Source organism: Rhamphochromis longiceps, linkage group LG7 (assembly GCF_057381845.1).
Source record: "Rhamphochromis longiceps isolate RC_006_pf linkage group LG7, R_longiceps_female_GT1.1, whole genome shotgun sequence".
NCBI classification, from domain to species: Eukaryota; Metazoa; Chordata; class Actinopteri; order Cichliformes; family Cichlidae; genus Rhamphochromis; species Rhamphochromis longiceps.
In genome coordinates this window covers 41860408-41887301 of record NC_140563.1, presented here as the reverse complement: position 1 = coordinate 41887301, position 26894 = coordinate 41860408, and the positions used below count along the sequence as shown (strand labels likewise).

General features: G+C 38.7%; 2 protein-coding genes across 4 annotated transcripts in view; both read right to left on the bottom strand.

Moving 5' to 3' along the window:
• Positions 1-18011, bottom strand: part of slc27a4 (solute carrier family 27 member 4) — a 23789-nt gene extending 5778 nt beyond the window's left edge. The window contains exons 1-12 of one of the 3 annotated variants that reach the window (XM_085413685.1): positions 17920-18011; positions 14196-14357; positions 12353-12563; positions 12067-12250; positions 10536-10694; positions 9545-9614; positions 9271-9362; positions 7950-8059; positions 6075-6284; positions 2663-2789; positions 2108-2245; positions 1849-2013 (exon numbers count right to left, since the gene is read on the bottom strand). In XM_085413685.1, the coding sequence (XP_085269811.1) occupies positions 1849-2013; positions 2108-2245; positions 2663-2789; positions 6075-6284; positions 7950-8059; positions 9271-9362; positions 9545-9614; positions 10536-10694; positions 12067-12250; positions 12353-12563; positions 14196-14357; positions 17920-17954 (1663 nt within the window). In that variant the 5' untranslated portion in view covers positions 17955-18011. Of the gene's footprint in view, positions 1-1848; positions 2014-2107; positions 2246-2662; positions 2790-6074; positions 6285-7949; positions 8060-9270; positions 9363-9544; positions 9615-10535; positions 10695-12066; positions 12251-12352; positions 12564-14195; positions 14358-15116; positions 15694-15737; positions 16146-17919 lie in introns of those variants that run through there. The other 2 variants (XM_085413686.1, XM_085413687.1) reach the window with 2 other exon arrangements.
• On the bottom strand, positions 17522-26894 carry swi5 (SWI5 homologous recombination repair protein). Its single transcript, XM_085413688.1, has 5 exons — positions 26721-26894; positions 26154-26202; positions 25913-26016; positions 25593-25687; positions 17522-18011 (listed from the first exon to the last, which is right to left on the bottom strand). Exons 1-5 carry the CDS (start codon positions 26813-26815, stop codon positions 17947-17949), a joined length of 408 nt encoding a protein of 135 aa, XP_085269814.1. The 5' UTR covers positions 26816-26894; the 3' UTR covers positions 17522-17946.

The following is a 26894-nucleotide window of genomic DNA, read 5'->3' as shown; positions in this document are numbered from 1 at the left end:
GGATATCAGCCACCTCCTCTATCTGCCGGTGGTACATACCGTGCAGGGGCCTGTCCTTCCATGATGGTTCCTCGTCTTCCTCCTCTTTCTTGGGTTTCTGCTGCCTGAGGTATTCACTGAGCACTCGGTCAGTTGGGGCCATCTTCCCAATGTATTCTTGGATGTTCCTTGTCTCATCCTGGACTGTGGTGCTGACACTCACCAGTCCCCGGCCCCCTTCCTTCCGCTTAGCGTACAGCCTCAGGGTGCTGGACTTGGGGTGAAACCCTCCATGCATGGTAAGGAGCTTTCTTGTCTTTATGTCAGTGGCTTCTATCTCCTCCTTTGGCCAGCCTATTACCCCAGCAGGGTACCTGATCACGGGCAGGGCGTACGTGTTGATGGCCCGGATCTTGTTCTTACCATTCAGCTGACTCCTCAGGACTTGCCTGACCCTCTGCAGGTACTTGGTGGTTGCAGCCTTTCTAGCGGCCTCTTCATGGTTCCCATTTGCCTGCGGGATCCCCAGGTACTTGTAACTGTCCTCTATGTCTGCAATGTTGCCTTCTGGTAGTTCAATCCCCTCAGTTCTGACTACCTTCCCTCTCTTTGTTACCATCCGACTACACTTCTCCAGTCCGAACGACATTCCAATGTCATTGCTGTATAGCCTGGTAGTGTGGATCAGTGAATCGATGTCTCGTTCACTCTTGGCATACAGCTTGATGTCATCCATGTACAGGAGGTGGCTGACAACTCCTTCTTGTTCCAGTAGCCCACTTTTCGTCAGGGTGCCCTGGTTCCTCAACACCTGACGCGGACCTTGTTGATCCGGGCGACGTCCGAGCCGGCATTCCTTCATATTTATCTGTCTCGCTCATGTCTGCGGTAGGCTCGCTTAGCATAGGGGGTCTAGCCTTAGGACCCTTACTGGATACAGACGCCCCAGGCAGGAATCGAACTTGCGATCCTGGGTTCCAAAGGCGTGTAGTCTAACCACTACGCTATCCAGCTGCGCATATATATATATATATATATATATATATATATATATATATATATATATATATATATATATATATATATATATATATATATATATATATATATATATATATATATATATATATATATATATATATATATATACATACACATACATACATACATACACACACACACACACACACATACATACATACATACATACATACGTGTGTGTGTGTGTGTATCTATCTATAATTTTAAGCCAAGAGCAAGCCAAGACATTACATCTGTGACAACTATAGAGCTAAGCACAGTGTGGTTCTTGCTTGAAAAAAAAACAAAAAACAAAACCTCATGGTGTTGCTCAGTATACTTAATTTATATACGCTGCACTTGTCTATTTCATTTACACATTTACTAATGAATTGAGACTTCATTTAAAACGTGAGATAATACTTGTTAATAAGAAATTGTGCACAAGAAACATGTTTTATTCTAAGAAATAAACTCAAAATGTTTACCATCCTGGGTTTGCTGGGCATTAAATTAAAAAAAAAAATCATCCTTGAATATCAAATATCAATATCAAAACCATCTGCTCTGCTGTAATTCATCTGCAATATGAAGTCCAGACGGTCCTGCGAATTCTGGAAACAACGGAGTCAGTTTATCCAGCAAGCGTAGCTCCAAGCAAAGATTTCTAAATTACTCTAAGCTTCCTTTTCGGTTAAAATTAAGGTATATCATATATCATATAAAAAGCCAGTGTGTATGATTAGCCAACATTTATATATTACCCAGGATGTTAATGACTATTAAAGTATTAAAAAAACAAACAAAAAAAACAAAACAAACAAAAAAACAGAAATTCCGAGATATTACCTGGTACTTCCACTCCATACACAACGACATCCTTCATATCTAGGAGTCTGCTTAGAGTTCCTTCCACCTCGGTTGTTGAGACATTCTCTCCTTTCCAGCGGAAAGTGTCTCCTGTTCGGTCTTTGAAGTACATGTGGCCATACTTATCCATGATCAGCACATCACCTAGTGAGAAGGAAATGATTCAGTATTCAGTTCATTCAGTCATAATGGCATACGGTAAACTACTCAATATGTGTGTGTGGCTAAGTGCTCCAACCTGACAGATAGGCACTATCTCCCTTCTTAAACACACTATGAGCAATCTTCTTGTCAGTTGCTGTTTGGCTGACGTAGCCGTCAAACCTACGTAGAGGGTCATTCTGAATGATTCTGCCAACAAGCTGTCCAGGCTCACCTTGAATGAGAAAGAGATAAGGAACATTAGTCTTTTTGGAGCCCCCAAGGATCTTAAATAAGACTGCTTATGCATATTATGTATTCTGGAAAGTCTAACACACAGATTATAAACACAGTGCCATACTATAATTCTGAGCGGTCACAGCCTTTCTGATGAGTAAACTACTCTAGCTTTGTTTTAACACTATCAGTCAGCTGACCCTTAGTGTTTAGAAACCTACAAAGTATTACTGCTAAAAATACAGATGACATGTTCATCTTTAGTTAATAAAGAAACATGCACCATTTTTATGGGAATGTATGAGCTGTGGATCTACACGAGGTGTTTATTACTACTTAAAAATAACATTGTAAACTTATTTTGAGCTTGTTAGGGTTAAAAGAGATGTTTGGTACAAGTAGACTGTAAACCCACCAGGTTTACAAGGAATACAGACACCATCAGGTCCCCTAATTAGCTCCATGGTCTCTTCATCAACCCTCACCAGTCTGATGGGGTAGATGAAGGGTAGAATCTGACTGTTGAAGCCGCACGCTCCCATCTGATGCAAAGACAAAGAGCAGCAACCACAAATCTATCAGTATGGTGAGGACAATGAAAGGCACACATACAGTTAGGTCCATAAATATTTTTCTCATTTTGGTTCTGTACGTTGACACAATTAATTTAAATGAAACATCTCAGATGCAGTTAAACTCGAGACATTCAGCTTTAATTCTGTGGGCTGCATATAAATATTGCATAAAAAAAATGTGAGGAACTAAAGCATTTTAACCCCCCCAAAAATCCCCTTCATTTAAGGGGCTCAAAAGTAATTAAACAAATAAATAACTGAAAATAAAATGTTCATTTCCAGTACTTGGTTAAAAACCCTTTGCTGGCAATGACAGCCTGAAATCTTGAAGTCACGGACATCACCAGATGCTGGGTTTCCTCCTCTTTAGTGCTCTGCCAGGCCTTTACTGTCATTTGTTTGTGGACCTTTCTGTCCAAAGTTTAGTCTTCAACAAGTGAATTGCATGCTCAACTGGATTAAGATCAGAATTGGCCATCCAAAAATATTCCACTTCTTTGGGTTGCTTTAGCTGTATGTTTTGGGTCACTGTCCATCTCTATTATGAAATAGGGCTGAACGATATATCGCATTTGCGATAATATCGCGACATGATCAAGTGCAATTTTCTAACCGCAAAGGCTGCGATTATACTCTGGACATGTCCAAATTCATGGGCTGCATCCTCCTGAGGCCGCATTTGTAGACCGATTACGTCACAGCGACGCGCCGAAGGCTGTCCAAATTACTACCATATCCCAGAATTCATAGCGCGGCCCAGCCAAACTCCAGTTTCCAGCAATGGCGGCCGCTACTAAGTTTTAAAATTACTCATACTAATCTTTCAGGGTCACAAAATAAACTTTTAACATATTTTCAGGCGAGAAAGTAGTTGTGTAAACATCAAATATCTGCTCGGTTTATCAAGATATCCCATATTTGCAAAAGTGCTTCGACGTTTTCAGAGGCGTCTGCTACCCACCAGCTCGACAGCTAGCCGGGAGCTCGAGGGTTACTGATGCGGCCGAGAACGGCACAACTCCCGGCACATCATTTTCAGATCACCGCGGAGTTTCGCTGCTCGGGTTAAACGTGATATATAAGTCACTTAGACGACCTAAAAATGTTATTGTTGGGCTTTTTTCAGTGTTTTGTTTGTTCGTGAGTAAATCGGTTTGGCTGAGATTAAAGTTATTAGATTAGATAAAATAAAACTTTATTAATCCCCCGGGTGGGTTCCTCCTTGGTTTTCACACAGCTGACTAAACGTCAAACAGAAAACTTATTAAACAGAAGTATGAGACAGTCGAGAATTTACACCAGTGTCTGGTTATATTTTAGATAGCAAGAAGCAGACGGCCGAGTTTATTAAACTCCACCGAGACAGCGGTGACGCTAATCAGAACTAGACCGTCCAATTTCACGCCTTTAAATTTTAAAGGCGTGTTTGTGTGTGTGTTTATACAATTGCTATTATGTTTGCACTTTATGTGTAATGTTACTGACTGCAGAGATCAGTAAGATGTGTGTATTTTTTATTTATTAGTTTTATTTATTTAATATTATTTTTTAATTTAATGACTGTCTAGTAGTTCACAGATGTCGAAAAACTGAGTGTGGTAAAGCCACTGATTTTTTTTTATGTATATTTCTGCAATCTGCACATTGTACTGACTTTCATTTTAATGTTTACACCAGGGTTCCTTGTCAGCACTTTATGCTCAGATGTTTGTAAGCTAAAAATAAACTGTTGTGTATGTTCAAATATACTGTTGTGATTGAAGAAGTTAAATAAAAATGTCAGTCATCAATTCATGCATCACCTCATGTCATCATAACAGAGGTCTGTCTTCCAGGAAAGAACAGTTTAAAATTAATGTAATATAGTATTGGCCATAGTATATGATGTATTGCTTGTCTTTGTTTAATAATACAGAAGACAAAGACCTTAAAAAATAATCGCATATCGCATCGCAATCGCAATATTGGGGCAAAAAATCGCAATTAGATTATTTTCCATAATCGTTCAGCCCTATTATGAAACACCACCCAATCAATTTTAGTGCATTTAGTGGGATTTGAGCAGAATTCATTTGGCTGCTTCTGTCCTGTGTCACATCATCACTAAACACTAGTGTCCCAGTGCCACTGGCAGCCATGCACGCCCAAGCCATCACACTGCCTCCGCTGTGTTTTACAGACGATGTGGTTGCTTTGGATCACGAGCTGTTCCAGGCCTTCTCCATACTTTCTTTTTGCCATCGTTCTGGTAGAGGTTGATCTTGGTTTCATCCTTCCAAAAAATATTTTTCCAGAACTCCGCTAGTTTTTAAAAAAAAGATTTTTTATTTAATTTTTTAGCAAAGTCCAATCTATTCTTGAGGTTTAAGAGTGGCTTGCACCTTGTAGTGAATCCTCTGTATTTACTTTCATGCAGTCTTCCATTTATGACTTGGATATTGATATGCCTACCTCCTGGAGAGTGTTGTTCACTTGGTTTGCTGTTGTGAAGGGATTTCTTTTCACCATGGAAATGATTCTGTCTTGTGTGTGTGTCCAGGTCTTTTTTGCATTGTTGAGTTCACCAGTGAATTATTTCTCAGGATGTATCAAACTGTAGATTTTGCTATTTCTAATATTGCAGCAATTTCTCCGATGTGTTTTTTCTGTTTTTGCCACTTACAGAAGGCTTGCATGGAGAGCACCTTTGACCACATGCTGTATGTTCACAGCAAAATCTCCCTAATGGAATCACCACACCTCAAATCAACTCCAAGCGTTTTATCTGCTTAATCGATAATGACATAACAAATACTATTTCATTGGCCCACACCTGTCAATGAACTAGCCTTTCAGTCAATTGTCCAGTTACTTTTGGTCCCTTTAAAAAGACAGTGGCTATGTGGAAATGTGGATACCCTCAAACGAAAGCTGGGAGTCTATAACTATAACTAACGATAATTTGAATATCTATTAGTAAACAGATAAAAATAACAAAGCTTGTGTCAGTGTCCAATTATATATAGACCTATCTGTATTACAGCAGCTTACAAGGTGCTGTTATGTTTAATATTGTGACCTTAGAGGATTAATGAAAACAAAAACCTCTGAATTATTTTTTTTAATTTATGCAACTTGATTGATTAAGCAGTCTTTGGGATTCTAAAAGACAATACTTTACCACAGTGATGCCATTTTAAACATTTGGATTCATAATGAAATAAAATTTTGCCAGTTCAACATCACCAGTTTTTTTGGGAGACATGTTCCTACCTTGTTATCAAAGTTGCCCAGACTGCAATTGCACTCTGTGGCTCCATAAAACTCTGCAATCTGTGAAATGTTGAAGCGGTTCATGAATTCCTCCCATATGGACTGACGCAGGCCGTTGCCCAGTGCCATGCGCACACGGTGCTGTCGCTCTGTGTCACGAACTGGCTGGTTCAATAGATACCGGCAGATTTCTCCAATGTACTGCACAATCTGGAGGACAATGGGAATAAAAACAATCAGTAATGAGACAAAAGTTAAAAAAAAAAAAAAAAAAAGACTGCTTAATGGCTTTACAGCAAGCATACAGTGGTTGGACAAAGAATTGAAAGAGCTACGGGGATAATATTAAATCTTTAAAGGATTTTTACTGAAAATGACATGATATAGAGACATATTCTCAAAAAGGAGATTGTAATGTGCCGCTGTGTTGTACCTAATAAATCAAATCTGTGACAGGGACACCCTGTTTCAGTTTTAAGGCTTCATGTAGCAGGAGATAACAATAGAAAATCTTCTTGTCCTAAGCAAATCTTCATATTAGCTTCATTTATTAAATAAAACATCAGATGGTCATCAACTCATTACCGTTTAACTTTATGTAACAAAAAACTAAGCAGTGCTGTGAAAAACTAAGTACGCCCTTATGTAAGAAGCAGCTGAGTGCTGCTAATCAAATGCACTTGATGAACTGGTCATCACCAAGTTTGAGCACCTCTATAAAAGTAGAAGTTTTAATATTTTCCTGGTCTGGAGCATTCAGGTATGTCTTAACACAAAGTCAAGGAGGAAAGACATGAAAAATGATCTTAGAGAAGCAATCGTTACCCACATATCAACCTGGGAATGGTTATAAGGCTATTTCTAAATAGTTTTCAGTCCATCATTATAAAGTAAGAAAGATTATAGTGGAAGACATTCATGACATTTGCCAATCTTTCCAGGAGTGGATGTTCCAGCAAATTCACTCAAAGGTCAGACTGTGAATGCTCAAAGTAACTGCAAAAAACCAAAGAGCTACATCTCAGACTCTACAAGCCTTGGTTAGCATGTGAAATATTAAAGGTCATGACAGTGCATTTCGAAAAAGACTGCGCCGTATGGCTTGTTTGGAAACATTGCCAGGAAAAAGTCTTTTCTCCCTGTAAAGAATATAGCAACACGGTTTAGTTTTGCAATGTTGCTTCTGAAAAATCATCAAAACTTCTTGACCAGTGTGCTTTAAACAGATGAGACCATCATGTCTCCAGTGTTTGGCCATAATGCCACAGCGACAAACACCTCACATTAATTTTTAAGGGATGACGAGATGTTGGCTTGTTTTGCAGCCACGGGACCTGAGCACCTTGCAGTCACTGACTCAGTCATGAACTCTTCTGTAAAGCAAAGTATTTTAGAGTCAAATATGAGACTAAATGTCTGAAAGCTAATGCTTTGCCAAAACTGGTTCAACCTGACTGAAATGCTGTGGTACGACCATAACAGAGCCGTACACGAATGCCTGCAAACCTCAATGAACTAAAGTAACGCTGTGAACAAGAGTGAGCCAAAATTCTTTCAGAACAATGTGGGAAACTAATAAAGTCATACAGAAAACGATTACTTTAAAGTTATTGCTGTTAAAGGTGGTTCTACAAGCTACTGAATCATGGTTAGTTTTTAAACTAACCTTTTGCATTTTAGCTAAGTTTCTGTTAAATAAATAATGTCATGGTGATGTGTCAATGTGTCCTGCGTTGTTATTCATCTCAGGTTGCATCTACATAATGATAAGACTTTGAAAGGAACAGATTTTTAAAAATTATTTTGTGGTATACAAAACTTTAGAAGTGAAAGAGGGTGCAGTTTGTTTTTCACCTGACTGTGCAACATGCTTACCGTGCAGTTATATTTGACACAGTCATCCCAGAACCGTGAGGCAGAGAACTTCTTTCTGATGACTACAGTCATGCCGTGTATTAGGCACTGGCCAACTCCCACAATGTTTCCTTTAGACAAAAAATAAAAAAATAAAAAAAAAAATAAGCAAAAACTGTTTAAACCAAAGCAATTATCAGATGAACGTAGATATCGCTATCTACGTTCCAGAAAACTGAACAATGATAGCTAAGAGTTAGAGACGGTTGACATATTAGCATTTGCAAACTGGCCTTTTATAATTAATCTTTCTATCTGCAAAAATTACAACACAACATTGTAGTAAGAAAACATGAACCAGTGAAGTCTCTCCAAGTTTGAAGAGTTATAATTAGTATCTTACTGTAATAGACAAAATTTACATCTATGTTTGTTTTTATTATCCACCAAGTCCTCCCACACAATCACAGGGTGATGAACCAAACTTGAAGCTTGGCACCGCCTGAAGGTTCTTATCAGATTTTATTTCATTAAGATGTTGTCATGTTGCCTAGCAACCACCTAGCAACAGGTTAAAATGACCTCCGTATACATGATATTACAATCATCATAGTCATGTTGTTTTGCAATCACCTAGCAATTTGCTGAAATTACCTTTTTAAATTTTTTTTTTTAACTTTAACACTTAAAAAAAATAAAAGCATCGTAACATTTTGATTTCATGGTCAAGAGCACAAACAGCGCAAATAATACTGTAAAGTGGGTGCTTGCTATTAAGAAGTATCCCACTAACAACTGATGGAAACATTACATACAAAATATTTTCCACTTTTAATGTACTTAAAAGCAAATAAACAGAGATGCAGCATAGTATTTGGCATTGACTCCTCTCACATTTTCCGCTGGATTACAGCAAAACTATTTTGATCAAACACCTCAGTCCTCAAACTAGCAGTAATATTATTGGCTGTTAAATTTAGTTTTGCTCACATTTGTTCATTTAGGATCTCGCCATGTGGTTGCCTTTTGTAGAACATCAATTTCTTACATTTATTTATATTTCATTATTTTGGGATGATTAAATGAAAATATTTGTTGGGGTTTGTTCTCTTTTATATGTTTATGGTCTTAAAACATTCCTCTTATCAGCTGTTTTAAACGATTACAGGTGGTGAATGAGTTTCTTCCTTTTTGGAGGTCTTTACTGACACAGTTTTGTTTAAACCAAGAAAAAAGCAACGATTTTCTGAATAATGTATTAATCAAACTTTGGAGGAAACACTCCAACTCATTCGTAGATTAAAACACCTCCTACCTTTTTATGTTCTTTTAACAGACATACCTGCAGAGTGGTAAAGTGGAAGGCAATCATACAATACATCGTCTGATGTCATCCTAAAGCCATAATACACCAAAGCTGCCATGCGATAGTACCTGAACACCAGGGCGGGGTGACGAACAAAAAGAGAAAAAAGTCAAATGAGCAAATACAAAAGCATTTAGTTTTATTTATTCCTCTCACTTTTTAACAACACTGCTTGTTCTTTAGATGAAAGCTACATGGATCAACAAAGAGAACAGCTGCATTCCTGTGTGTCTGTTTGCCTCCTTCCTACCTGCTGTGCACAACAATAGCTGCTTTAGGCATCCCAGTGGTTCCTGATGTGTAGATGTAGAACAGGCGATCTGAAAACAGCACAGAGAGAGTAAGACAATAGCAGAATCTGGTATGAGTGGGTTTATCATGTGCTTGAGTGCTTATACTTATACATGTATGCGTAGTTTAAATGTTTACTTTTAATTTACTGCTGAGTCCTCACTTTTGATTAGTTTTGCAGGAGGGTAAATACTCACCTTTCATTTCTATTTACAGGAATATTCACAGTTTTAATTATAAAGTCCTTTTTTAAGTTACAGAACTGAAGCATGGAGACAGAAAAAAGCAGTATGACATGACTTGATTGTGAACATTGTGGATTCCATTTGTTTTCCCTTTTGCACCGTCTTAAAAAGGCAATACTTTTAGTTGCCTCGTGACAAGTCATCAGTAAATCCCTAAATCTATCAAAATAAAACAAAGGGAGATGATTAATGATAGGTATAACTCTTATTTGCCTGTGCCCATCATATCATTAATTACACAAATTCTTCATTTAATGAACATATAGTGCATTATGTGAAGAAATAGTTAAAAGGGTGTGTCTTTTTTGTGGTAAGAAATATATCAAACAGAAAAAAGTGACATTCTTGACAATTCGCTTCAGTGGAAGTTGTTTTTTTTGTGTCAATATAAGTTTAGAAATTTGATTTCACATGACTGTGACTCATTCCTTGGATCCAAAAATATTACTCGACACCTGCCAAGTAGTCAGTGCAGCTAGAGAGACAAAAATGCAAACAAATAGTTTTCTGAAATTGGTATGTTGTTTTAGTTAGAGTTGGTGCTAGGATTTTTTCATAATTTTATGACTGATAACCAGAAAAATCATTATTCAGCATTGTTCAGTGACATTTTCCTTAACCTGCAAGAAGATATCACTTTAAACCAAAAAAAGAAAATTCCAGATCCTGAATGGTTGTAAGATCTCATGGACACGGTGCTTTTACCTACGAAGCTGCGATCTGGCCGAGGGGGTAGATGAGAAGGGGCACCAGCCACCAGGGGCTCGAGGCACTCTGTTCCCTGTGGGACTCGTTTGGGATCCCAGTCTCCAGAGCAAAACATCTGCACTGCCTTCCCCATTGAACTATGGACTTCAGACACAGCTGTGAGAACAGAAACAAATTCAAATACATCAAATACATGTCACGTATCCTTATCACAAGACAGCTGCACATTGTTCAACATTTAAATACAAGAAAGCTTGCATCCTTTGCAAACTTTAATCAGTGACAAAACAAAGAGTATAGAGAGTGGTGTAAAATACAATATATACAAATGGTTAAAGGTTAAAGGTACAGTGTCACAAAAAATATATATATGTAAAAGGAAGTGAATCAGGCAAAAAAGGGAAACAACAAATCGAAACGGCTCTCGTATTTCACCTGAGGGGAAAAAAGATCCAAAAGCCTTATGTCATGCCTAGGCACTAAAGCTAGTAGCTTGAATTTTGACCTATTCTGTAAAAGAGCTGTGTTTCCAATTACTTAAAGGCATAAAACACACTAAAAATCCATTACCCAGTACAGAGCCTATTCCCTCGATCTCAGAGTGACCAGCTCAAAAATCATTCACTCTTTATAGCTGTTGAGATCAGGGCTTTCCATATTGGGCAGGGACCCAAGAAGGCACCAAGAGGAGAGTGAATTACATCTACAAATAATACTTGACCATCCTACCGAGCTGTGGCAGTTTTAGATAATGAGAGTTCAAGCTCAGGTAATACAAAGGCATGTTTGCAGGTTTGTAGAGTGAGCAAAATGAGAGTTAATTCACGCAATGTCAAACATACAAAACACACAAATATGATGACATGGCATTTAACTTAATACTCACTACAATCCTAATCTTACTGGCAAGTGAAAATGACTTTTTCATTTGTTTTATCTATTTGACAGTATTTCAGATATAATGTCAAGGCTGGTGTAACCTAGGTGGAATATGCACAATTTACTTTTTTAGGTGCTGTAATTAATTTAATTGAAACAATATATTTGTTTCAATGATGATGTATAAAAACCAACATGATTTTAAAACAGTGTGTAATGGTTTGATCTAGCCCCTAACAAAAACCATAACCCTCAGTTGATTTGACCTGAACACTGTACTATCAGACGTGTCTATGTCACAGTGATTCTGCCTTTTATCTGCCTCCTATCATGCAACACATTTCTCTGCAGAGCTCAGACCTTGGACACTGCAGACTAGTGGCAGTCCCTCCCTCATTACCTTATCCCTTCTTTGTGTTTATCAGTCATTTAAAGCTTTACTGGCTGATACTGAAGAAACACCTCCTCCAAAACCCATTTGTCTTTATGACCTCTGTGGCTGTCTCACCTCACCACTCACCTCTCTTATTGCACAGGAACCAGAACAGCATTCATCAGCATATGACGATGCTGTACAGACTGTTATGCCTCAGCTTTCTCGTCTAACTTTCGAATCTATCCAACTTTCATCTGCCCTCTTTGCTCTTACCATCAGTTAGCTCTGAACCAAAGATCACAGCCTTGGCATTGGAGATGGTGACACAGTGGACCAAAGCATCTAGTCTTAAATTGAAGTTGATGAGAGCCGCTTCTACTCCAATTTTAGCCATGCCCAACCATATGCCCACGTACTGCGATCTGTTCTCCATGAAAAGGGCCACCACATCACCTTCCTAATGGCAGAAACAAAAACAAAAAAGACAGTAATATAACTTTAAAAAGATTTGCTTTTGCTTAATTGCTTTTAATGAAGCTTTATTGTGTTGTACATCTACCTTAAAGCCTCTTTCCAATAGCAGGTTAGCCACTCTGTTGGAGTATTCATCCAACTGTCGGAAAGTCCATCTCTCCCCAGTGCCCTCGAAGATGAGCGCTGTTTTGTCCCCATGACGGTGCACCGTTTCAGCAAAGATCTTGGGAATAGTGTTCTTCTCTCTGAGGTGGCGCCTGACGTTCAGTTTCACCCGCAGTAAAACACTGGCTGCACTGAAGGAGCAAAAGAAAACATTACTGTAAGAGAACAAATAACTTAATGATTCCCAGCAACATTAGCCATTTCACTGTTCATAATTTGCTGTTATTTTTTTGCACTTTTAAAAACAAACAAACATTAGCATTAACATTTGCAGCTCATCTGCTTAAATCCACACCATGTATCAATAGATCTGAGAAATGAACAAAGACAACTTGATGTATCCTGTCTTTTGGCAACAAACATTTGTCTAACGATCCACCAAATTCCCTTTTGCAAAAATACATAAACCACCTTTTAAAGAAGCTGTACTTGAATGTATTGCGAACTGTATCCAAACCACATTACAAAGCATAAAATATTTCAACAGATATGGCTTGGAGGCCCACAAGGTCAAATTATGCATGAATGGCAATTCTCAGCACTTTACATTTGTGGTACAAAGGTAGTGGTCAATCTCCTGAGCAGTGAATAATTACAGAAATGTCATAAAAAAAAACAATAAGCCAAAGTACTTCTTGGCTAGAGTGAGGTAGCGACAATATGCTTATCATTACATAAGAGAGTTATTTCATGATGGTCTAGATAAGCATTTATTGTTGCACAGCTAGTTGAGGCTAATTACTTTCTTTTGTCATGCCTTTTCTTACTCATACGGATCTATTGCTTAAGAACAGTACCCATTATAAAACTATAGCCTATTTATTTCTAATGCCTTAGTGACTCTTACAATGTATATACCTGAGCTTTGTCACACAAAAATGCCTCATCAACAGCTCGTGAGTCACTGTGTGAAATATATGATTCGTTAAGATCCAATGCTGTACAGAGTCTTTCTAACCTTGACACTTTAGACAATAATACAATTGATCAATAATACAACTTAACGTCATAATTCTAATCAAGCAGATGCCAGAAGCAAAGATAATAAAATGTATAAACAAGACTAAACATTAGATGTGGCTAGTACATTTTCTATGACAATTTAACAGAAAAGGAGGACAAACAGTAATATTTCGTTCTCTAATCATGAGAAAACTGGGTGACCTTTGTATATAATGGGTCCCTGAATGGCAGTAATCCCTAATGGGTAGATTATTGTGTCGCTGTTCCCCTAAAGAGATAATTTACAATTTCCTGTTTTAAGATTACTGCAGCTATTGAGGAAAAAAGGAAGTTAACCTCAAACCAACTACAATGCCAGTTTCCACTTGTAAATACTGGCTTTAGGTATGCCACTTAAAACATTTGCTCCTACCCTTCTCTCTGTCCTCTGGACCTTTTGTCTTAAATATTTGAGATTGCGTGTTTAGAAACAGGTACAGAAGGAATATCTAGCCAGCTCTTAACAAGGGCTTAGGAACTAACCCTTGTTCGTGACAATTATGTGGTGAAGATGAGAATTTATCTGCAACTGTGAAACAACTTGCATGGATTTCTCCTGTTTTTGCAGATTTAGCACTGTGTGACTATTGAGGTCACATTTAACTCTGTCTGAATTTCAGAGCCAAAACTACAGGAAATTGGCCACTGGGTCACAGTTAAAAGTGACATAGCTCATGCCAAATGATTTGGAAGACATAATGCATCTATGGTCCAATTTTATGATTTTGCATTTAGCAAACAAACATAATTCCAATGCTTACTGTAAGTCTCTGCCAACTGTTTTGGCAAAGATATCCAGGAAGTTCCATCCTCCACTTCCCAGATAGAAGATCAGGATGGCTGGAAGAACCTGGTACCAGGGCAAGCCCACCAGCAGCCTCAACACAAAAAGCAGGGCAGTGCAGCATGCTAGACGCATCATCCTGAAAGAATGCAAACACATATAAATAGATACAGAAGGGTCTGCCAGCCCCCTCTGTATCTACTGATCACAAACATTTCAGGCCAAATGACTGAAAGGTTACGTGCACGTTATATGAGCAAACAGAATTTTTGAATCCACTTCCTTAGAACTCAACACCTTAACAATGTTATGGTCTATGGTTTTGTTTACATATCTGCAGTCCATTTCAATCCACTGAGTCAGCTCTGGTAGACTGAAGTTGCGGTGAAGGGTTACCATTTGAAATAGCGGAAATTTAGAGTCTTGGGTGACCTCTGGGTATTCATGATTACAGATGAGATTGTAAAACATTTATAAAATGTGTTAAGCTGGGTGGAACCCTTAAATTTTCTCTTCTTGCTTGAAGGAGAAAACAAAAAGAAGCCTAAAGGCTCTGTTCGGAATTCACAGCAAACAGTCTAAAGTGACAGCAGACAGCACATGCTGACACAGTTTCCCAGTTGCCACCTGATACAGCCAGGAAGATAAGCCTAAACAGTAAATGATATCTTCACACCCATGTTTGTTATTTTTTAAATAGCCTTTAAGCACAATACATATAGAGATGATTGATTTCAGTTCATCATCATCATCAAAAGGCCATTTTATAACCCCCTCAATGCCTCCATACATCTGGCTGTAATTGTGATGATGTTAGCTCCATCATGCAAATTCAATAACTCCACTGCTAAAATATAAACAAGCACAGAGGAGAGCTCTGTGTGGACGATTACATTACCCTGAACCTCAAACAGATCGACGTGATGGGTTCGAGGGAAAGAGATGCATTAAGGGGAGAGGTGGCCACTTCCCGGTAAGAAAAGAGCTTCATCATTCGCTGATGCCGAACCCGGAAATTTTCATGGCGCGTAGCATTGCGGTAGAGGCTGTGGCAACGACAGGGGGAAGGCTCAACCCACTGTTGGCAAGGTTACACCTCACTAACCATGCCATGTGCATTTCAGACGAAGCCTTTTTTATTGCAACGACGTTGGCCAAAATCATCAAACTGATATAGGTTATCATGGTAACAGGCGCGCCAGGGAAACAGGATGCGCAGCGTATTGTGCGCATCGGCTTAAAGGAAGCGGACAGCGTGACACCATGAGCAGCTTCTTTCAGGAGATGAAGATGAGGCATATGGTGTAATCGCACGGTTTGCTTGTCGGGGACAAATGGCCGTCTCAAATGTAAACATCGGACACCCCGAGTCCCGTCAGCGGGTTAATCGCTGACAAGGAGATGACGAGCCGCCGCTGCTCCTCTCTCCTTTCTTCTGGCGAATAATAAACGGACCGGTCCCTCAAACACCACGCCGATCGATCTGGGCTGAGGCAGGGACCCATTTCCGTTTACATACCTTGCACCTCCTTCACAGCATGCAGGTACGCAGAAATCCCAAACGTGAAAGTCGTTGTGTGCAATTCCACCTTGATCGGCTTACAGGCTAGCCTGGTCGCCCCCCCCCCCACTCTCTCCCTCCCTCCCTCCGCTCTTCACCGCCGCTCGGTCGGCTTGACAGAGAAACGCACACGGGCTGACACAAGCACTGGGATCCCCCCCCTTTGTTAATATCACAACGACCCGCTGCTCCTTCTTCGAAATCGCCTGGCAGTCTCCGTCGACTTTGATCCCACGATCATCATCCGTTCATTGTCATAATCATCAATATTATCACTGGCTTCATTGTAGCCGATAAGCTCACTAGCAGGCGTAATTCAAATGACCTTATAATTTTCTTACTTGCGCCCGCCCACTGCCGTCAGCGTCAAATCAGTGAATCAGGAATAAGAGTTGACGGACGGGTGCAACAGCCAATCAAGAACATGAATGTACATCTTTTTCTACGTCACATCCAGCAGGAGGTTCAGGAAATGCGGTGTGGCCCAGCAAGCTCAGTTAACGAGGCCAGCACGCGCAGCAGTTTCAACGTGGTTGTGACAAGGCCCTGATGCAAAATGAGTACGCCTCTTTATGCCATTCACTCATTACTCTGCTGCGACCTGCTAGAAATTTTCTTTAAGCCTATGTATGTCAACACAGGAGCTCCCGGAGGACTGTGGAATTAGGAAGGGCAGGTTTTCGAACAATAGCGACAGGATTTAACCCGTCCTGTGTTCCAGAGAGGACTCGGATCTACTATAACATCTGTAACTTGCCATTTTTCAGTACAAAGGCTAGGTTGATTGAAAATAACATTAAGTTATTTGAACTCCTCGTAGATGTCACATACATTCTTAAATGTACGACTGCTGAGCCAGACAGAACTGCTCTCAAGTGTTGCAATAAAACTTTGGCACCAAACAATTTCTATACTACATGTTGGCTCATGAATAATTGTGAATAATTGTTTTTGCTTTACGGACTGCTGCAACTTCAAGCCAAGAAATGTCCTGTTGTCTACATTTACAGAACACAAGGACGTTGACATTTTACACAGTGCTTATACTAGCAACGTGACATCTCTTGAATTGCACTGCATAACCAGGGTGGATTACAAAAGTCTACGATAGCAGGCCGTTGAGAGCCACTGGTGCAGGTCAACAAAGGACGCGCTCCCAGTGGTCCCGGAGAGATCTGACAAGGAGAGACTTGTTTGGAAATTCTTGCAAAAAACATGTTAAGTGTAACCTTGGGTCAAATAGTGGACTCGATCTGTGGTAATACCAAGGAGTCACAAAAAGGTGATAAGTTTTACAACACAATTATCATACTGCTATCCCATACACACTAGTGTTTGAGATCTTAGCTGAATGATAAAGAGATGCAATTATCAGGGCAAGAAAATTTGACCAGCTTCGACCTGCCAGTGATAGATTTCCATTCAGTTTCACAAGCAGATACAGATGCCAATCAAGTTAATGAGAGTATCACAGGCGTTGTCAAACTCTTGATAGCAGATGACACTTATCACTGATTCTTAGATTGTATTATGCATGCTATGCTTTTTTTCGGTACATCAAGTCCACCAGAGCTTTTGTTTTTCAGAAGTTCAAGTGCTGACAGACAGAAAACTATAAATATCTGTGAAAGTTGCCCAGTACCCTTTCTTAAATTAGGTGAAGGATGTGAATTGAAACAAAAAGACGGTGTATCTTTATAAATTGTGATATTTAAGCATCTCATTTATTAAATTCATGTCACTTACTGGTAGTACAGTTTAACACTCCAGTATTCTTATCTTTTCTGTAAATAACAAACCAAACAAGCAAAGTTAGAAAACGACTGCCATTTGAGTAGCCAGTACAGACAGGCCTTTACTTTAGTTCTATTTAGGTAAGCTCAAACATTTAAATTAACCCTCAGCAGCATTTACATCCTTGTACACACAGACAGATCTTGAAAGACTGGAATGAACCCACTGAAAGGTTTGAATAGCTAGACTATTTTAAATACCATGCCAGCATAATGGAAAAATCCCAGTGTCCTTTCATTATCAAAATTGTTAACCAAGAAAAAAGGGGACATCAAATCTATTAATAAGTTTGTGGTCTTTAACTTTTTTTTCCTGCAGTTTTCTTTGTCAGAAGAACCGTCCTCACCATTTTATTTTCATTTTCTCTTTTTGTTCAGTCATCCAGTTCCAAACCAAAGTGAGCGTAGAGATCTCGTGTGGTGGTCCCTCTCAGAGCAGCTGCAAGACAGGTTACAGGGTCAACTCCCTCTAGCCTACATTTCAAACAAACCACAAAACACTGAACAGGCCAAGAGTACAGCACCGAATAATTAATCAGGCTAAAGACGAGGCTTGCACTTGGTAAAAGGGGTATGAACAGAAGTATTTAAAGGATATTGATAATCTACATTGTGTTTTATTACCAATATTTTAAAGATTTCCAGTTACTTAGCCCCGCTAGCTGAATCTTGGGGTCGTTAGTATTCTACAGAATCAAACTATGCTGAATTATGTCAGGTCCAGCCTGATAGATAAGTGCTTGGCAAAGAAAGGCAACTAACAAATATTAGACTTTTTATATGCCCTAACTGCCAAGGTCAGTACGAATCTGTTTATCCAACAGTCAAAAAATGAAAACACACACACGGCAAAAAAACCTGCAAATACTTTTTAATAAATTACCTATTAATATTGTTTCAAAGTGTTTTGTTAGTAAAAATGAAGTGAGAATGCTTTCAGGTAGATAAATTAAACTATGCAAAGTGGAATAAAAAAGTACAATCAACATTTGGCCTCACTATTCTTTTTTTGTCTTTAAAACAGAATCAGTCAATACACATGGCATTTAGGTTACTACAGTGACCTTGGAGCACTATGCATAGTTCTTTCAGTCTCAGGTGTTTCTGCCTCTTTATATAATCTAAGACCACCTGTGTGATGTTGACACCACAGTCGTGTGCTACAAAGCAAGCTCAACATAGCCAAGCTCTGATATGTCAGCTGACTTTTCTTTTTAAGGATCAGTTCAGTGCCGCCTATTTCAACAGAGACATCGGGACAGGAGAACAGCAGACAGAGGTCTATAAAGAAAAAGCTGTAAAAGTAGAAGAGTGATAGGTAACAATGCTAGGAGACAAAATGTTACTACACCTTTTACCATTTACTTTTTACATGAACACTCCACATTACAACATCAAAACGGATCCATTTAAAACAACGACAACAACGCATTTATGTCAGACACAATCCCATAACACGATGAAGAAGTTGTGGAAACCACTTTAGATTTTAGCTGGTCACAGTGAAGTTGATTTTCCTTAGTTGATATTCTCCTTGATAACTAGCCTACAAGTAGAGTGATATATTATCTGACCTATGTTGTGCGTATTTCCTGTAATTCCAGCAGTGTAAAACAGACTTGGTAGAAGATTAGGTTCAAGCATAAAACATGTAAACATTTTCTACATCACCAATTGAATGCATGCAAATTCCTGTGACCATGCAGCGCATGTTGCACTGCTGTAACTTTGCTGTGTGACTTTACTGCAGGCTTCCTTTGGAGGTATTAGTACAGTATAAACATATTCCTTAAGCAGAGAATCTAAAATCAAATTTGGAGCATGTTGTCTTGAAAAGAATCAGTTGAGATGTGGTGCCTACAGCAGATTTTAAATGGAATATAACTCTGAATCAGGTTATGTGTTTAGTTACTATGGTGACCTAACGCGGTAAAAGAGAGCCACCTTTATGGCTTTAGGCTTGTTACAACTCGCTAACTCATTTGTGCTTCACAGTACACCCCTCAGGGCTCAGTGGAGACAATGTTCTGTTGCAGGACTCGTTCTTATTTTAGCAACGGCTGTGGGGTGGATGCTGGATGTCACAATGAATGATAACTTTGGCACCTACCAGATCCGCCTTTAACGATACTGTATGACAGATTAAACTTAAATTCTTGGCATAGCGCCTGGTAATAATAATGATGATAATGATAATGCCAACATCTAATTTAAGCATTTACTAAGAAGGTGGAAGGAGGTTTTAGTAATTACGCATCCTGCTTGTTGTCTCTTAAGTCTCATGACATTTAATTTGAAATAAAATTTAAAAAACTCTCTCTGAATACTAAACTAATTTTGGGCTAAAGGGATAAATAAACTTTGCCATCGTTTGTTATAAGGAGTCTGTGTACCAGGAAAAATGGACAGACTAAAGTTTTGATTTAGAAAGTCTGCATGTTGAATATGTTCAAAATAATCATCTGAGAAGGTAAATGCTATATTTCCCTAATTGTGAAGCAGATAATATCAAATTAAATCCAAAATCATGCAATGGTGATGCAAACACCAAATTCGGTACAATTTGGCCCCTTGTATAATAATATTTTCTGATTAGCCACATGAAAATCACATTTTTCAAGAAGGCAGCCAATATGACCCATGAAAAAGTAGTTTTTGCATTTAATTGCTACATAATTTACTGATTTTCATTATCTTGTGTCAATTTCTATGTTTTGAAGCATGCAGCATTTGCTTACTTTTCTGGTATATTATTAGGCTAGTAGCGCTACTGCATGGGGTAAATGGGGCATGGAGGTAGGAGCAGTGCCTTTGTTTCAGCATTCAGCCACATCCCATGGATGAACTACTGACACTGGTCCTCACCACTATCTGTCATCTGTGACTCCCAAGAAGTTGCCTGTGCACAGCATACCCTGGTCAACAACATTGGTTCGTGGGCTAAACTAGGTGAGGGAAGCACACAGAAGATCCAGTTTATGTGATGAACTTCATTTATAGCTCTGACATTGATGGCATATAAAGTCATAGATAAACTTCTGTTTTCTCAGAGATGACGGCAATAAAACAGAGTTGTTCAAGTTGCTAGCCAACAAGGTTTGTGAATCTGACACAATCAGTAGTCCAGTGATTGCTACAAGAGGGCCTCTTGTAGCAATCACAAGTACCAAGTGCCTAGATGCTGTCTCAGCCAAGAGGTGGCTGACACTGGGGTATACGAGAGATGCAACTCTGACTAGACGTCAGTAGCTCATTCATTAACGCAAAGGGCACCAATGTGTTCATTATAGCATTGTAGACAGTGGGAAGGAAAAACTGAATTTTAACAGGAAGAAACCTCAGGCAGAACCAGGCTTAGAGAAGGGAAGCCATCTGCCGTGACCAGTTGGGAGTGATGGGAAGAAGACAGGACAAGAGACAAACTGTGGAAGCTCAGGGATCACCTGATCCAGCAATAACTATTAGCTTAATCAAAAAGAAAAGTTGTGAGCCTAATTTTATAAGTAGAGAGGGTGTCTATTTCCCAAATCCAGATTGAGAGCTGGTTTCACAGAAGAGGGGCCTGAAAGCTGAAGGCTCTGTCTCCCATTCTACTTTCAAATACCCTACGGACATAAGGACATGTGTGATGAAATTATTAAAACCTTTGTTAAACTTAGACTCCTTCTGAAGCGTCTGACGATGACCTGCATCATCTGAAGCACTTTGTCATAGTGATGTATGACTAAACAAGTTCATGAGTAAGAAGTGAGCCTTGCATGGAGAGAGAAGAGCTATTCCATCATCAAGTGCAGCCCTTAGGGACCATGCAAAGCATGCTGCCTACCAGGCAGGAATCATCTGGGGCTGGGCTAAGGCTGAGGAAGAAGTCTGTACAGTTTCATGGACCACACTCCCTATAATAGCTGCATGCTGCCAGGAACTGACCAAGTATGGATGTAAACATGAGTATAGAGGCAGATACTATCACCATGAACATTTTTGCTTTCTATGCTGTTTTTATTGCTGAAGTAGTTGTTAATAAAATGTTTGCAAAAATGTGTTGATCTACTAAAGACACAACAAAACTGACTGAACATTACTTTCAAAATAATATAATACATATGCATATATATCTTACAGCTAGGCTCTTGATAATGGGAAAAATGAATCTGAGATGTTTAAACTTGTATGTCTGATTTTCAATGATCTTGGTGTCCAATCAGCAATCTTAATTTTTCAAACAGCTAATCAAGTAATTGTGCCAAATTTGGTGCTTGTATCACAATCTGCACCATTTTTCTGTTATATTCTATGACCACCTTTTCAGCAATTTCAGAAGTGAAAACCTTAAAGTGGTGAATATATGCAAAAAAGGGAAAGATTTTAAGTAGCAACATGAACTCAGACAAACAGTCAGACAGACAGACAAATGGACATGAGACAAAGGACATTTGTCTTTAAAGGGTAATGCAGGGCATCTCCTCTTGTCTCCTCACTCCAGGGCCTGCCCACCCAACTCCTCCCTCTCAGAATAACAGCATACAGTACAACAGCAACTCATTGCGTTAAGTGTAGAGCTTTTGTGAAAGTGTGTGCTTGAGAGAAAGAAGGGAGAAGAAAGAATGACGGCACGTCTTTGTATTTGAATATATATGCACGTGTTACTGAATGCATGCATCTATAGACAGAGATTGTAATTGTGTGTCAGCCTGCGGGTGATGAGAAAGACAGCTATTGTGTCAGAGGGGAAATGCCATCTCCGTTCACTAAGAAGTCATTATCATCGTGACTCTTCACTGTACTGACAGAGAACTTGAAGAGAATGCTAATTTAACTCAGCACAGTTTTACTATGAGAGATCACCTAACTTTTCTACACAGACTGTTCATAGGTGGGAAATAAGTATATTGGTGCACTGTACATTTAAAATCACAGACTAAAATGGGAAGGGAACATCAAGATTTTATCTACAATAAAACACACACACCCTTAGGTAGTATGACATGACCGTGAATCACCAGAACTCCTTCCAGTATGAAAACTGAACTTCACCCTACTTACTCAACCTTGTGCAGCTGCAGAACAGGGATACAAAAAAACCCTTATGATTATGATAAATTACAATTACCCTTTTAGTAAAAAGGTGAAATTCCTTTTTTGGTCAGAAAACCTTTTGAACTCCACAAGAAGGGGAGAAATGTGTGGGCAGCATGCCAGTGATGTACAAGCATTATCTGATATGCAAGTTAATTAATTTAATTACTAAAAGTTAGTACCAAATTTGAAACCCATTCAATATTAGCCAATATAATCACTGAGCACAAAAACTACATGATTTTTAGTGGCTGACCTTTTAAAAAAAAAAAAAGGTCAGCCACTAAAAGTCAAGTCATTTGTTTTCTAAAGAGTTTTTATAAGCAATCCCATGTGCAGCATATTATTAATTACTGCATAAGGTTTACTAAAAATACTTCTGTTTCAACAGAGAAAAAAAAAAGCAGGCACACCCCTCTTTGCTGCCCTCCAGTGGCTGACTGAGGAGGTTAAATCTTCCATTATAATTCTTAGTTAGGGCTGAACGATATATCGCATTTGCGATAATATCGCGACATGATCAAGTGCAATTTTCTAACCGCAAAGGCTGCGATTATACTGCGATTATATTATACAATTCATGGGCTGCATCCTCCTGAGGCCGCATTTGTAGACCGATTACGTCACAGCGACGCGCCGAAGGCTGTCCAAATTACTACCATATCCCAGAATTCATAGCGCGGCCCAGCCAAACTCCAGTTTCCAGCAATGGCGGCCGCTACTAAGTTTTAAAATTACTCATACTAATCTTTCTGGGTCACAAAATAAACTTTTAACATATTTTCAGGCGAGAAAGTAGTTGTGTAAACATCAAATATCTGCTCGGTTTATCAAGATATCCCATATTTGCAAAAGTGCTTCGACGTTTTCAGAGGCGTCTGCTACCCACCAGCTCGACAGCTAGCCGGGAGCTCGAGGGTTACTGATGCGGCCGAGAACGGCACAACTCCCGGCACATCATTTTCAGATCACCGCGGAGTTTCGCTGCTCGGGTTAAACGTAATATATAAGTCACTTAGACAACCTAAAAATGTTATTGTTGGGCTTTTTTCAGTGTTTTGTTTGTTCGTGAGTAAATCGGTTTGGCTGAGATTAAAGTTATTAGATTAGATAAAAATAAAACTTTATTAATCCCCCGGGTGGGTTCCTCCTTGGTTTTCACACAGCTGACTAAACGTCAAACAGAAAACTTATTAAACAGAAGTGTGAGACAGTCGAGAATTTACACCAGTGTCTGGTTATATTTTAGATAGCAAGAAGCAGACGGCCGAGTTTATTAAACTCCACCGAGACAGCGGTGACGCTAATCAGAACTAGCCTTCTGATTCAGAAGGCTAGACCGTCCAATTTCACGCCTTTAAATTTTAAAGGCGTGTTTGTGTGTGTGTTTATACAATTGCTATTATGTTTGCACTTTATGTGTAATGTTACTGACTGCAGAGATCAGTAAGATGTGTGTATTTTTTATTTATTAGTTTTATTTATTTCATATTATTTTTTAATTGAATGACTGTCTAGTAGTTCACAGATGTCGAAAAACTGAGTGTGGTAAAGCCACTGATTTTTTTTATGTATATTTCTGCAATCTGCACATTGTACTGACTTTCATTTTAATGTTTACACCAGGGTTCCTTGTCAGCACTTTATGCTCAGATGTTTGTAAGCTAAAAATAAACTATTGTGTATGTTCAAATATACTGTTGTGATTGAAGAAGTTAAATAAAAATGTCAGTCATCAATTCATGCATCACCTCATGTCATCATAACAGAGGTCTGTCTTCCAGGAAAGAACAGTTTAAAATTAATGTAATATAGTATTGGCCATAGTATATGATGTATTGCTTGTCTTTGTTTAATAATACAGAAGACAAATACCTTAAAAAATAATCGCATATCGCATCGCAATCGCAATATTGGGGCAAAAAATCGCAATTAGATTATTTTCCATAATCGTTCAGCCCTATTCTTAGTTTACATTTTTTTTAATACTCTCACACTTCTCATCACAATGTACGTTTATGGTTATGCAGCAAATTAACCAACACTCATAGTTAAAATTTAATTCAAGTGGACTTCACATGTCATGGTTGTAAAGAAGGTGTAGTGGATAGAAAGATCCACACACCCCTGCTAAAATGCCCAGTTTTAGTGATGTTTAAAAACAAAAAAACAAAAACAATGACCTAAACAAAAGAATGACTTTAACATTTTTTGAAAGACCCAGCCAGACCTCAGACCCGAATGCAACCGAGTCTGTGGAGTGACCTGATAAGGGCTGTGCATAAGATAGCCTCATAATCTGACAGATTTTCCACAGAGTAGGAAAATATTGGTAAGTTTAGATGTGCCACCCTAAACGCCAGAATGCTCTATTAAAATTAAAGGTGTGATTAAGGGAACATGTCCATGACCCATCATCTAAAAAAAAATAAAGGTACTACTGCATTCATCCCTATATAAATATCAGTTTAGTCCATTAGATGATTGCCAGGTAACATTTGTGGAAATACAATTGATGTTACTGTTGTGAAATTAAATTGAAATGGTGGTTTTATAACGTTGTTGTGATGCATCAATGTTAAAAATGGGTCACTTAAGCCTGTTGATAGGTATGTGGCTGTTAGGCAACATGATGATGTATTAGTACCTCAGATAGATAAGAAGTGTCATGGGACAAACAGAGAGAAATTTGGTGTATTATAATAAGATAGTGTTAGTGACTGATAAACATTTTCATCACTTGAAGAAAATACTATGCCCAGTGTTTACAAGAGTTGATGCTCAGGGGGAATGTTAATTACTGAATCACAGTAATATTCACATCAGCAGTTATAACATCATTAATAATATACCTTTATAATTTTAATTTACCAAGCTTCACTTATTACTACATACATTGAATGCTACTTAAAGCTTGAACTGAAATTTCTTTTTCCTCTCTTACCTATACGACCCAGGAGTGACTGCCCAATGTCTTTGATGTCGTTGTATTCATGCAACTTATCAATATGATGCTCCAGCTCCTCTACTCTATAGCCCCTAAAAACATATACGCACGCATGGTCTCAGCAGATTTATGCAAAAGGTCATATGCAGGCAAAGGCACAAAATTATAAACATCTAAAAAAGATAAACTGCTATGTGCAGGTGGACGATTAAATCTGAGTTCTGTTCATCTAATGATTCAATGAACCATCACTACCCATAGCATTCAAGTTGGACCTCAAGACAGAAATACAGCAAGAACAACACAGCTGTACTTACTCAGCCTCCAGCTGTGCTATCTCTGTATCCAGCTGCTCTCTTCTCCTCTCTAGCTCCTCCACCTCCTCTGCAGGGCTGACTTTAGCACTCTCAAGTACTTGAAGCTGTGACAATCATAACAGAATAAGGCATGTGTGGCATGCTATGGGTGATTGTTTGTGTGTGTGTGTGTGTGTGTGTGTGTGTGTGTGTGTGTGTGTGTGTGTGTGTGTGTGAAAAAGAAGACAGGAAAGCTACTTACAGGTGACTTGAAGTGGGAATGTATTTTCTTAAACTTTGATAATGGAGTTCTACAAAAAGAAGGAATGAATTAATGATGAAAAAATATGGATACAATTAGATGCAATTATGTTAAGCCAACAACAGCAACAATAGCTTAGTTGCAGTAAAGGTACTCAAGATCGGACAATTGTTTAAGTACACAATAAACACATTATGTCACTTGTGTTTTAAGTTAAGTAAACTTCATCTTAAAACATTAAACTTGGACCTTTGGCTAGGTGACAGGAATTATATTTTACGATATGGCTAAAAATATAATACCTGCGAGTAAATTGCCTGTTTTTCTTTTACAGAAGCTTGCTGTTATTTTACAAATTATTTTATTTGATGTGTTAAGCAAAAAAGAAAAAGAAAAGAAAAAAAAGAAAGAAAACAACACGTAAAGTTTACATGTAAATCAAGCCTCAAAACGTGAACAGAATAAACGAAGCACCCAGATGAACCGCTCGGCTGCAAATACAAGTTGCTCTGTAGTTGGTGGCTGGCGTTAACGCTAACAACAATGGTAAGCTATCCTCACAGTTACCTTTTTAGCTGTCCTTTCTTTGAGTCATTTCCCTCCGGTGTCGAAACTGGGCAGTGACTTTCACAAATAGTTTCAACGGACTGCTCCGTGTTCATATTGCCTTAAGGAATTATATGTGTTAGTGTTGGTTTAATACAACATCGGACAGCTGAACACGGAAAAGGAAGTTTGCAG

Bases quoted from the DNA above. Each gene is read 5' to 3' on its own strand.
- swi5 (XM_085413688.1), bottom strand. From the start codon at position 26,815: ATGAACACGGAGCAGTCCGTTGAAACTATTTGTGAAAGTCACTGCCCA. The intron at 25,688-25,912 runs GTAAGTACAGCT...ATATGTTTTTAG, and splicing joins ATAGCACAGCTGGAGGCTGA to GGGCTATAGAGTAGAGGAGC. The intron at 18,012-25,592 runs GTAAGAGAGGAA...CCTGTCTTGCAG, and splicing joins GTCACTCCTGGGTCGTATAG to CTGCTCTGAGAGGGACCACC.